Source organism: Rousettus aegyptiacus, unplaced genomic scaffold (genome assembly GCF_014176215.1).
Source record: "Rousettus aegyptiacus isolate mRouAeg1 unplaced genomic scaffold, mRouAeg1.p scaffold_m13_p_2, whole genome shotgun sequence".
NCBI lineage: Eukaryota > Metazoa > Chordata > Mammalia > Chiroptera > Pteropodidae > Rousettus > Rousettus aegyptiacus.
In genome coordinates, this window is record NW_023416295.1 from 54,914,874 (window position 1) to 54,928,516 (window position 13,643).

The 13,643-nt window shown below is 35.4% G+C and overlaps 1 protein-coding gene across 2 annotated transcripts; it reads left to right on the forward strand.

The window, feature by feature from the left end:
* The first annotated feature begins 3,649 nt into the window (after window positions 1-3,649).
* Window positions 3,650-12,718, forward strand: GCG (glucagon). 2 transcript variants are annotated; one of them, XM_016146415.2, is made up of 6 exons: window positions 3,650-3,725; window positions 6,685-6,785; window positions 8,241-8,402; window positions 10,122-10,259; window positions 11,454-11,597; window positions 12,254-12,718. In XM_016146415.2, exons 2-6 carry the CDS (start codon window positions 6,694-6,696, stop codon window positions 12,258-12,260), a joined length of 543 nt encoding a protein of 180 aa, XP_016001901.1. In that variant the 5' UTR covers window positions 3,650-3,725; window positions 6,685-6,693; the 3' UTR covers window positions 12,261-12,718. The 2 variants fall into 2 exon arrangements, with proteins under 2 accessions (XP_016001901.1, XP_016001902.1); XM_016146416.2 differs by lacking the exon at window positions 12,254-12,718 and having other exon boundaries at window positions 11,454-11,601.
* Window positions 12,719-13,643: the final 925 nt, after the last annotated feature.

The following is a 13,643-nucleotide window of genomic DNA, read 5'->3' on the forward strand; positions in this document are numbered from 1 at the left end:
GAATTACAAGGTTGCTGTACCTTTAGCTTTAAAGTTTAACCTTTTCCCAAAGTGGTTATTCTGTCACTCCTTTTTTGCTTTTTTTTTTTTTTTGGCGGGGGTGGGGGGGTTGAATAGATAATTAAAATAAGTGGTCAAAAAGTCCAAACAGCATAACAAAGATATATTGAGGAGTATTCTTTACTCCCTGTTCCTGTCTACCCCACTGCTCCACACTGCCTCCTACAGGAAGACATTTTCACTAGTTTCTTGAGCATTCTTCCCATTTTTAATGCAATTATGAGTAAGTAAACATGTTTGTCCCCTTTCATCTTCTAACACAAAAGATAGCCCCCTATATGTCGATAAAGCATGTCTCTATTTGCACCTAACAACGTATCCTGGAATCTTTTCACATTGGTGAATAAAGAGCTTCCTCATTCTTTTTCTAAACACTGCTCTACTGATGGTCTCTTAGATCGGTTCCAACCTGTTACTATTATGTATAATGCTGCAATGAAGAACCTTGTACCCACATCACATATACATATATATGATAAATCTTCAGAATAGTGCTTTAGCCTTAATAGGCCAAGGGTTTTAGGTATTTACAAATTTGACAACATTGTCAAGTTGTGCTCCCAATCGTTTGTGACATGTTATATTCACATCGGCAATGTATGAGAGTTCCCCTATCTATATTCTTGCCACCAGAGTGTACCTGGATCTCTGCCATTCTCAAACAGTTCAACCTAAGTTGAATAAATGAGAAAAACCAGCATGCGCCAATCCCCACCCCATGATTTTTTGAGGTGAGGTGCTAAGCAGGACTGGCTACATAAATTCTGAGCCAGGTGCAAAATAAAACCATGGAGCCCTTGTTCAAAACTTATTAAAAATTTCAAGATTACAAGAGTAAAACATTAAGCCAAGCATGGAACCTTCTAAGCACGTGGCCACATACAACATTCCATGTAGCCCATGGAATTTGTCTCTGGTTCTAAGTGTCATAATAAAAGCAAAAAAATCCTTCTTGGCCCTACCTGCAGAGGGGGTGAAAGAGCAGAAAATTGTGGTGCAGGGCTGTCTGGATTAACATAAAGATAAAATAAGTATCTTATTTTATCCTATTTTATCTGTAAGAGATGTAATTTTTTGCTCTCCACTCCATGTAATAATTATATTTTATATTATTTCTATCAAATTAAGTTGACCTTTCAAGATGGCATATCATGGCTATTGTGCGGCAAACCCCTGACAACCACCAGGCACCCCACAGCGCCTGATAGGAGAACTGTGTATGACAGTGTATGACATCTCTCAGAAATCCCCTGCTTTCAGACAAGCTTTAACACAACTCGTATAAATACAGGGCCACCACTTTCCCTGCCTCACATCTAAATAACGGGTAACTGCAATGATGGGAATTGAAGGTCAAGTGGAAGCTGGTGTTGGAACAGCCATTGGAAGATCTATAAGTTCAAAATGCACTTGGTATTTGTCTTAATTTCTGGTGACACAATGCCCATTAAGGGGCCTAATTTGCCTCTCCTGGGGAGGAGAGCAGTGCCCTATACAGTGAGGCTCTTAATACTTTTGCATTCTCAGAATTTATTATGTCAGAGATCTCTAAGAATCAGCTGGTGGGCTGGAGATGAAGCTAGAGAAAATTTCCTGAAAGAACTTGGAATAGTCAATTCTGAAATAGAAAGCAAGTGGGATAAAGGGAAAGAAACTTTAACTTTTAAAGTTTTAATGAAATATTGGGAAAGGACATTTACTGAGATGCCAGATGTCATGTTAAGGGCTTTATATATTTCTATCTTTTATCTTTACATTATCTGCAGAGCTCCCTTCTTAGGACTTGTCCACAAACAGGTAGCATCTGAAAAGGAAAGAGAGACAGAAACAGAGAGACAAAGGCAAAGAGAAAAAAAAAACAAAACTGAATGCCAAACAATTAATAAAGCATACCCAATATACTCATGAGGACTGAGGTGAGAGAGAAGGACAATTTGACCATATATTAAACTAATTCACACTTTTCAAGCCATTACTGTATTTATAAGTGTTAATCCAGACGGCCCTGAGTATCACAATTTTCTGCTCTTTCACCCCCTCTGCTGGTAGGGCCAAGAAGCTGTCCTCAATTCAAACAGCAGCAAGCATCAGAGAGGAGGTGAAGAAAATGGCATGAGTATTTTATGCAGCTGTGCTTCTCAACCCTTACTACACATATGAATTGCCTGGAAATCTTGGGAAAATGCAGATTCTTATTCAATAACTGAGCTAGGGCCTGCGAATCTGCATTTCTAGCAGGTTCCCAGGTGATGCTGGTGCTTGGACCACACTTTGAATAGCAAGGCTTTCCACCATTAGTAACCACCAGCACAAAAACCCCATTCAGGTTTTCCTAATTTCAATAGAATTGATCTCTATGGCATTTAAGTAGCTCTACTTCTAACAGTGAATCCAATCCACAATCTAACAGTTTGTTTGTTGGGAATGTTTCTCCAGTTGTATCAATGATGTATTTTTTTATAACTCACTAGTTTTATCATGATGGTATTAGAATATTGAAACCTAGTTAGGAAACGTTGCAATGATTTTGTCATATGGAATCAGATGTTTATTTTAGAAAAGTCATTTAACCAAATCGCTCATTCTACAAATCAGGAAGTTGAGGCACAGAGTATGTGACTTGACCATAGTCACACAGCTTGTTGATAACAGCCACACTAAAATCTAACTACACTGACACTGTCCTGATGCTGTCTGTCCAGATCACTTCCCATTTTCTTTTTCTCCAAAGTGATTAGACTCATATCTGGTAAATCCTATAGATCATTGAAGTCCTAAGCGGCAGATCACAAAACTCAGAAAATACATATGAGGTATACATAGCATCTCATTCTTTTGCACATTAGTGTACAGATGTCTTATCAGTAAACTTAACCTTTAAATATCCATTAGAAGAGAAAAGAAATACCAGACCCTGTCTTATTAGCATCACTTATCTTGGATCTGTAGTCCTCATTTTGTTTCATCCTTTCTTTCCGCCTCTAATTTATTGTAATAGGACACATTACATCTTAATTGGTATTCTTTAAAATTCCCCACCAAAATAATACAAATTAATTCTGTATAGCGGGGATGAGAAGATTCTTACTAAACTTATTTTAAGTGTATGATTTATTATTGGGGTAGATGAAAAAATGAATTAATTACTCTATTCAGATAAATTCTTTATAACCAAATAGCAAAACAGAGGACTTGCATGACCTTCAAATGAGGTCATGCTCAAAGTGGGGTTAGCCATGAACTATGTAATTTCATATCTTCAGCATCAAAATTCACTTTAGAGTACTTAAGTGATTTTCATGCCTGACTGAGAGTGAAAGGTGAATTTCCAAACTGCCCTTTCCATTCCCAACAACAACCAAAAAAAAAGGCACAAGAGTAAATAAAAAGTTTCCTGGCCTCTGAGGTCCCACCCAATATACGGGTAGAATGAGATGAGCAAAGTGAGTAAGCGAGTGAAATCGTTTGTAACAAAAGCTCATTATTTACAGATGAGAAATTTATATTGTCAGCGTAATATCTGTGAGGATAAACAGCATTGGAGAATATATAAAAGCGGTATGCTTTGGTGCGGCAGTACAGAGCTCAGGACACAGCACATCTGCAGCTCCAAAAAGAGGGCTCGCTCTCTCCACCTGCTCTGCTCCACGTCCGGATTTCAGGAGGTAAGGTTAATTCTGAGTGATTGTAAGATCGTATATCCTGTTTGGGGTACAGTTACGTATTTTTAAGGAGACAAAGTATTATGGATTAAAGTATTATTATTTCATCTATAGTTTATTACTAATATTACACAGGGCAGAATTGAGATGATATAAAACGTATTTACATGTACTTCAACATAATGAAGCCGCAAAGGGAGTTGGAAAATAAGTTCAATGGTAAGATATAAAATAGAAAGAAAAACAGATATTCAAACCATGCTTGTTACATGATTTAACTGTTATGAGAACTGCATTTTAAAAATAAGTAGTAACACTTTAAAAAATAAATATTTTCCTTGGATTTGATAAATGTGTATATTACTTTGAACAGAAGGCACCTTTAAATTCAGCAGAAATGTGTCCATTAGAGGGGTTATAATAGAAATTGCTCCTTATCAATGAAAATTTATGATTTTCCAAAAGAGCAGATTCAACATCATCTTTCAAATATTCAAATTTCTAATAAGTCTATCGAAAAATCAAAGTCCATGAAATCAGCCCTTTGTAAATAAGAATTAGCATATTTGGTACAGAAAACAAATATCGATTATCAGGATTTCTTTGACTAGAGGTAAGTAAAACCACAGATTAGTAATTATCTCCTATGTATTGAGAACCAATAGTAATAAATAAAATATCCAATATGTCCACATTCAGAAATGAAATTTTAATGAACCTCTTTAGAAAAGAAAATCAGAAAGTACTCATTTAAGCTCTTAAGGAAAAAGAACAATTGTACAAAATCCTCAATGGAGTAAGTGATTAACTGGTGGGTTTTCCACACATACTACAGATCTGTGAGAGAAAATGAGCTAACCAGTTTAAAAAGTATTTGGCCTACAATGCCAGCCAATACATTTAGGAATATTATATAGTGTCACCTTGCCTAGGTACAAGATTAATCTTTCTAAAAAAACTTCCTATACAGGGAATACTATTGTTACTATATATTCCCTTTAAATTTGAGTGGAAATGTGAAGTTCTTACAAAACTTCAGATTCTTTCCTTAGACTACCTAAAGTAGGGGGCAGGGAAATAACTGGAAATTCTTCTCTTATTGAATAAGATTTTGATACTAAAATAATATAATTATTTGCTTCCTCAGTGGTGGTATCACCTTAAATTTTTTCACAATTCTGTAGACTTTCACAAACAAATAAATGAAATTTTTAAAAAATTGGTTTCTCTTTCAGTAGATCTCATTTTACTGCCTACAGAGGACTTCAAACCTTCACTTCTGGGTGGCTGCTTCCTCTTCAGTCAGCTCCCATAGCAGAACACCATGTGCTCTAAATCTCCTTCTGTAGAATATAATAGAAGAAAGATCATGTAATCTTTAGGGACTTTGTATAGAGGAATGTTTTGGGATTAAATTGACTTTCCAAAAGTGATGTAATAAAAAAAAAAAGGCTTGCTTTAATTTTTTTAATTCCTGAAAGCATGAATTTATAATTGAGAATTACAATTAGAAGACACTATCTACATATGTGGCAAGGTTTTTAAAGTTTGCCGACTGGATAAACTGAAGCATAGCACAGCACCCATTAGTAATTTACTGCTGATGAATGAAGGAGGGTGAATATTTAATTCCTAATGTGTTGCTTTGTCTAACTGACCACTTAATCTAAAGAGGCAACATTTCAAAGAAAAAAAAAATCACTGCTGGTATAATAGTGTCCATGTTTTAGTGCCAAAGATAGTAAATACGGCTGGGATGCTATTTTCTTTAGATTGATAGTTTAAAACGATAATATTTGTAAAATTCTTATTTCAAACCAAATGCCATTTGCTAAAAATACTCATTCAAATTATTTATGGGTAAGCATAATCAAACTTGAATTAAAATTTCCACTTCTCAAAGTAAATATGGTCCAACTGAAGTAGCAGAGAAAAGAAGTTCATGACAAATACTGGATTAGAGGTTTCTATTCAGAAAATAGAGAAGCTCACCCTGTGGGGACATTCTGCCCCGCGTTCTCACTGGTCCCTGTCTGAGCCCCATCCACACCGCATCATCATGTCCTTGGCATCCTATGGCTTCATAAGGCATCTGCTTGCGACACAAGGACGAGCAACCAGGTGTATTCTATAACCAGGTCTAGGGTGTCACAAACAGTGAATGACATGTCCTGGACTAAGTCCAATTGTAAAGCAACCTGGGGACTTCCAAGAATTCAGAAGCAAACATTAATTTTCATTATGACAGTAATCTCTTATTTCTTAGTTGCGATTGTTCAAGTTGCCAGAAGCATTAGTTCTTGTTGCAAATTGCTTGTCTTTAAAATGATTTTTTTCCTTTAATTTAGAACAGGTCAAAGCACCCTAAAATACCTCAAATCTGTTGGCCGCTTTATAATTACAAAGTCTAGACCAAGTTACACTATTTAAAATATAAATGAATAATACATCTGAACCGACAGCTGGTATGCCAAGTTGTAGCCTGAGGCTGCTTTAAGATGGTTGAAATGCAGTATAATGTAAATGCCTGGAAGTGAAGGACTATTAATTGAAAGCCAGACTGATAGTGAAGGGGGTGGCATTATGGATAAGGTGCCATTCAGGCTAACCATATGTAGCATATCATCTACAGTGGATATTTTAAATGTTTATCATGGACATTTTATACTTCGAGTCTGGAAATGAGCCTTCTAATTATTAACAGAAGTGTCCTACATTAATGAAAAATCTTAACGGTGGTACACATCTTTTGTATTCTTTTTTGCCGCTAACAAATTGGGGGGGAAATATAATCTACTATTTAAAATAAGTTGGAAATGTACTCAGATTAAAATTGACGACTAGCTTGTTATTTCTATTTATAATATTTACTTAGTCGAAATCAAACTAATTTAGCCTGACATGTTTAAATATGTTTGCCTGTCTCCTTCCCCCCACCTCCCTTGACTCTGTGTTCCAACAGGCAGCAAAAATGAAAAGCATTTACTTTTTGGCTGGATTGTTTGTGATGCTGGTACAAGGCAGCTGGCAACGTTCCCTTCAGGACACAGAGATGAAATCCAGGTATTAAATCTTTAGACTGGAACTAACATAGCACTATAGTTAGAATATAGCCTGTGAAACCTATGATTGGTGAATAGGTCTCAGAAATTTCGAATAAATATTCTGCATGATTTTCAAATGTTTAAAATATCATTGTGATAAAGTCGCTTCTGGAGTATAGACTAGTGTATGTTGTTTCACAACCAATGGGGTAGGCAATGTGAAAAAATGGGTTACATGGGAAATTTTAGCTCTTTGAAATTTGCAACTGATCCTAGCTACCCATTACTTACTCACACAGTGCATAGTACATTATTTTAATTATTCACAACAATTTTTCTTATTTCTTTTTTAAAATGATTATTTTGCTAATTGTAAACATCATACATGTTCACGATAGAAAATACACAAAAAAGGTTATGTATATACTGTATATGAATAAATACCAGATCATTATACAATTACATATTATGCTTTTTCTCTTAGCATTGTATTATTATCTGCTCTTATATCATTAAAAATATCTATTAAATATATAATATTTAATGGCTGCATACAATTTCATCTCATACTTAAGTGTACAACATTTATTTAACTGTTCCTCCGCTATCAAATAGTTGAGTTCTTCAAATTTCCCAAACAGAATGCTGCAAACGTTTTTCCCTATATTTCTTACCACTTTCTGAGGATACTTTTCTAGTAGTAAAATTACCATATCAAAGGATTTGAATGAGTTTAAATCTTTTATAATATCTTGCCAATTTGCTTTCCAGAAAAGTCGTATACATGCACACTCCTATCAGCATTATAGAAATACTCCTTTCACAATATCTTCCCCCCATATTGAATTGTTGCTAATTTGACAGGTGAAAATAGTGTCTCATTTCTATTTCTGAGTATTAATCATGTTGAGTATTTCCCATACTTGCCATGCCAATAAACTGTTGATTACTGGCATGCAGCTTATTTACTGCACAGTTTCAAATTAAGAAATGGGCTTTTTCTTGTCTTTCTTTTAACTTTTGTATATTTCACCATTACCTACCATGTACTCTGGTAATAGAACTACTTTTTTATATTAATACATGCAAAACAAAATTGGAAACATAAATGTGCTACCCAAATGATTTAGGATTCTTCACTCTTAAGATATTCAATTTGAGTCATTGCTCTCTTCTGTTATTATCAGCATAATCATAACTAGATGAATTAGGTTTAAAAAAAGATTTATTTAATCCTATTTCAGAAAAAAAAAGCAAGTTGAAAAATCTGTTGCTAAAATTCAGAATCAGAGTGTATCCAACTCTAATAAAACTCTGGGATTCCCATGACAAACAAGATCTCTCAGAAGTACCAACTGAAATATTAAGGTGCCTGCCATTCTGCTTCATGTGGCCCCATATTCTGTGGCAAAATGCTCCTCGAGTGACTGAGCTTGAGGAGAGATTTAGTTGTACCAATCACTATTTTTCACAGCTCATTCCCAGCTCCTCAGACAGACCCATTCAACGATCCAGATCAGATGAATGAAGACAAGCGCCATTCACAAGGCACATTCACCAGTGACTACAGCAAGTATCTGGACTCCAGGCGTGCCCAGGATTTTGTGCAATGGTTGATGAACACTAAGAGGAACAAGTAAGAGTTTAAACATGGTCCAAAATATGCACATAAATGAATGATTTAAGTGTGTCTAAAACGTATTCCAACTTCCTTAAGTCATCACACTCATCGAATTGTGCCCATAGTTCTTTCAATTTTGATGGTTTTCTTGGTTGGTGATGCCGTCCTTTGTATTTATGCGTCTGAATGTCTCACCTCTCACCCCTCCAAACCCCTTACTTACCCTCTTATGGAACATAAACTTTAAGCTATTTTTCCAAATGTGGTCTCAGCAATATTTACTCTCTTGCTCACTTTCCATTAAAATTGAAAGCTGCCTTTTGTAGAACTGCAAGTTTAGGAATCCAATTTCTGACCAAAAAATAAGAGCAAATTCAACATTCCCTTGTAGGGTTCAAACTCATGACTGTGATCACATTAAAGTATCCCCTAGCCAAGTTAATCATGGTAAGGCATGGAAACAGATGCAGTCTTTTTCTTGTAGAGTACAATCCAAGATACACATTTAAAATTATAGTCTAGCTGCACCGCATAAAGAGAGAAGAAGGCAAATAAGAACACAAGCCTATCGTTAAGGCATACATTTTAATGTTGCATTTTCGTTGACAGTGTTGGGTTTATTGCTGCATCTAGGCTACTGAAGGAAATCATCCACAAGAGTTTCACAGAGATGGTAGAATTTCACAATTTCTTTGGAGGGTGGCCCACAGGGGATGGGAGTTATGCATACCAAGTAGCTGAAGGAAAAGGGCATAGATTTATCTGAATAGAACGGAGAAGGGAAAGAGAGAATGAGGGAGAGAGAGAGAGAGGAAGAGGAAGAGAGAGAGAGAGCGAGCGCGAGCGCATGAGAAAAAGAGAATGAAGAGAATGAGCCAGCAGGAGGAATCGGAGATACAGGGCAGTTGACCAGAAGTTCTTAAAGCAGAGGGCATGACAAGAAAGGTGGTCATGGTTAGAGCAGATATTATGAGAAGTCCTTGTTAAGGACTGCAGATGGAGCCATTGGTGAAATGTGAGTAATCACTAATTTGAAAAAAAAAAAATGAAAACAACTCTCTTCTAGAAAGGGAATACTGCAATTTGGTAAACTAATGCAAAATAATCCTTGCTCTCAGGCAATTTCTGTTGTGCGTTTAACGTGAGACATTCCAGGTTAATATATGCAGAAGAGACTGAATGTAGCTGGTCAACTACTTCCACAGAACACTGCACACACTTGCAAGTGTTAGAGGGTCATTGTGTTAGTTTTCCTCATTGCTGTCTATCACCTTTCCTTTCACCCAGTATGTGGTCTTTTTGATGACACTTTCAGTGATCCTTTGCTTTTCCTTGACTCACTTAACTAACTCTGACCCCGTATGTACTAATAACAAACAGCTGCCTTGTTTGCAAGTAGCATAGCAGAGTGGAGAGCCCACATATACTGAGACTGAAGTAAATGCCCCATTAATAATCAACAGATAAGCAGGAGAGGTGAAAATGGGTGCACTAGGTGGTGTGGGGGAACTTTAGGCTCCCTTAATTGTAATTAGCCCTCTCCTCTCAATCTTCAGATCTTCAGTCCAGATAATTAATGTAATTTGAAGATGAATGTCCTAGGCACCCTCATCTCCCAAATCTCCCTAAGCCCCTTGTACGAAGAATCTCGAACCCGAAGCTGCCACTGCTTATAGGTGAGAACCATATTGCTAAAGAGACAGATCTTCAATTTAATTTTCACATTTCTTTCAGGAATAACATTGCCAAACGTCATGATGAATTTGAGAGACATGCTGAAGGGACCTTTACCAGTGATGTAAGTTCTTATTTGGAAGGCCAGGCTGCCAAGGAATTTATTGCTTGGCTGGTGAAAGGCCGAGGAAGGCGAGAGTAAGTCTACACACTCTTATTTAACCTTTTTTTTTTTTTTGCTTCATGCTAAAAACTTAGACTACAGTTGACTATATATGGATCTGAATTATAGAAGCAATTAATATGGTCTCACAAAGGAGGAAAATAATTCCTATTGATGGAAGACAGCCTATAAAAGCCTTATCTGTTTTATCTTTGGTAGCAAGTATTACTAATAGAGTCAAACGGGACATATTTATCTCTAAGTATAGTTGTACTATAATTAGGGTATTAATTTGTCAATCCAAGACACTTTTGAGAATAGAGTGCTTTTGATAACTACACCAGGACAACAAGCTTAAACCAGGACTGTCCTAAGAAAACTGGGGATAAGGAAAAAGAAGAAATAATGCTGAAAACTTAAACTATCTCATTTTCTCCTGACCATTTTGATTGACATTTGAATTATGAGAAGTGGGAAATTCATGTTCAATTCAATTTCTTTTAGAGAGATTTAAAACAAGCTTACTGAGACTTAAAGATTTTTCTCATGACTAAAGGGAACTAGACTTGTCACTGATTTTTTAAACATTAATGATCAAATTTACAAAATCAGTGGTAAAATAGTCACACTGGAGGATATTTCTGGTGTTTTAAAGGGATACCAAAATGTCTGCTAATTAAACTGATCAAAGAGAAAATCTAATGTAGATTAAGATTTAATCCCTTAATACTGCACTTTGCAAAGCTGTTCTGATAATCACTACTTTTATAATATATAATACTTTTTTTCTGAATTATAAACAAATTAATAGACTCAATAATAACTTCAGTGTTGATACTATACTAATAATCTTTCAAGTAACTGGAATATTGAAAAGGACGTGAAGAGATAGTCTTTGTTTAACATCCCAGCTCTGCTCTTTTATACCTGTATAATTTCCATTCTGACATGCACCAGTTCATATGGGTTTTCTGTGAGACTTTTCATAGTAGGTCCTCTGTAAATAGAAACGTATTGTTTTCTCAATGACCCTCACACATGGTACCTGTGATAGGCTATCAATAAACATTTATTTAAAACATTTAAAGCTAAGCAGTGTCCTGGTTAGTATTTGGATGGGAGACCACCTAGGAAGACCAGGTGCTGTAGGCATAATAAACAAACAAACAAACAAACAAATAATTTAAAAAGTGTTTAACAAATGCTGATTTTGTCCCTCTTTTGCTCAGTTTCCCAGAAGAAGTCACCATCATTGAAGAACTCCGCCGCAGACACGCCGATGGCTCTTTCTCTGATGAGATGAACACGGTTCTTGATAATCTCGCCACCCGAGACTTTATAAACTGGTTGCTTCAAACCAAAATCACTGACAGGTGAATAAATTTTAGTTCATTCTACAACCATCAAAACTTTCATGAATATATCATATTGCTACAGGTTGTTGTCTATGTTGGGGAGAATCTTTACCTTCTTGGTATATAATTATAATTATGAGTCATTTAAGAATACATTATTTATTTGTTTTTGATTATTACAGTTTTATCAATTCACCCATTTATTCCAAAAACATTTCCTTAGTGTCTATAAGGGACAAGGTATTAGGAACACAGGTAAGAGTTAAACACAGAGATGTTAAGTCATTCACAGATTGAAGTCACCTTATGAATTGTTATATATGTTGAACTTTTAGCATAAAGTAAAATACATGTATATCTGTATTATATATTTAACATAATAAACATAGTAATAAAAATCTAAACACCAAAAATTAACCACTTATCTCAATGGGCAATAATTGCTATTTGTAATTATTCATACACTTTATACTTCATGGTAGGGGAACTTAAGGATGAGTAATATTTTAATGCAAATATTTGAAGAGTCCAAAAGACTAGGGATTTGTAAGATGAAAATATTGATAAATAACTGTTACCAAAATAAATGATTGAAATATTTCCTGGATAAGTTAACTATATCATCTGGCTATTACAGCTGTGTTAAATCACTGTTTTTTGTTATTTGCCTTTAGGAAGTAAGTACGTCACTATTCAAGATCATCACAGCATCACCTGCCAGCCATGTAGGATGTCTGGAATTTTAAGTTCTGTAAATTTAAGAGGCGTATACTGAAGCCATATTGCTTTGCATGCCAATAAATAGATATTCTTTCAATATTGTGTTGCCAAAAAAATTATAAATGAAATAAGCCATTGTCAAAACATTGCTAAAATATCAGCTTTAAAATATAAAAATGCAAAATTCTCATTTTCTTCTTATTTTAGATGAAGTACCCTAACCTGCTTATACTTAGCAATGAAATTATTTTTCATGATATAGTTTGTACATGTAAATTGTATTCCAATCACAACATTGTAATAACAGGATAAGGGAAAGACCAGTTACTATAGTGGTGAAACTGAAAAAAGATTTTTGTCATTAAAATGTCCAACTTTCAATATATCAAAAATAGACTTAAATAAAATTTTCAAGCTTCTTTACCATTGTCTTCTTTCTTCTTCATGTCCCTACTCCTTCCAAACACCCCTTTTTCCTAAGCTGATAACCCATGAGCCAAATCGGGTGTCCGGCTATTGCTTTATGTTGTAAACGGCTGCACAGTGCTGTAACATTTTGAGCCGATATTAAAAACTCGTGGTATTTTATATAAACATATTGATTTCCAGCTTCTTTTGAAAGATTAGGACATTAAGCAATATTAGACCCATAAAACAAATCTCTGCTGGAGCTCAATACCAGTTGTTTTCTGAAGAGTTATAAACTCTTCAGCTCACTATTGTGCCCCCTACATGCATACACACACATGTGCACAAAATACATACCTGGGCATACTCACACACCAAGACTCACATAATGTGCACATGTAAGCACTTTCCCCTGGCCCACTTTATTTATACATCTCGCTTGCCTGGCACCTACTGACATTTAAATTTGTCTCTCATACCTTGTACCTTTATCTTTCCATCCTGCGATGTCCAGTATCTTGCCCCAGACTGCTGCTGATTGCCATGCCAGAGACTTGTGTGTTGTATACAGCATTGCCAACTTTCTTCCTCTATCTCTCTTGTTCATTGAGGTATAGTAAACAAATAATATTGTGTAAGTTTAAGATGTGCAATGAATCAGTTTAATACACATATATTGCAATTTAATTACCACCTTAGGTTTAGCTAATACCCCCATTAAGTCACACAATTATTATTTCTTTTAGAGGATAAAAAACATTTTAGATCTAATCTTTTAGTAATTTTGAAATACATAATACAGTATTATGGACCATAATCATTATGCTGCGCCTTGGGTCTCCAGCATTTACTTATCTAGTTGCAAGTTTGTACACTTTGACCACATCTGCCCAATTCCCCAACTCCCAGGCCCTGTTTCTATGAGTTTGGATTTTT

Coding starts and splice junctions, on each gene's coding strand:
- GCG (XM_016146415.2), top strand. CDS start 6,694: ATGAAAAGCATTTACTTTTTGGCTGGATTGTTTGTGATGCTGGTACAA. Junction 6,786..8,240: donor GACACAGAGATGAAATCCAG/GTATTAAATCTT, acceptor TATTTTTCACAG/CTCATTCCCAGCTCCTCAGA. Junction 10,260..11,453: donor AAAGGCCGAGGAAGGCGAGA/GTAAGTCTACAC, acceptor TCTTTTGCTCAG/TTTCCCAGAAGAAGTCACCA.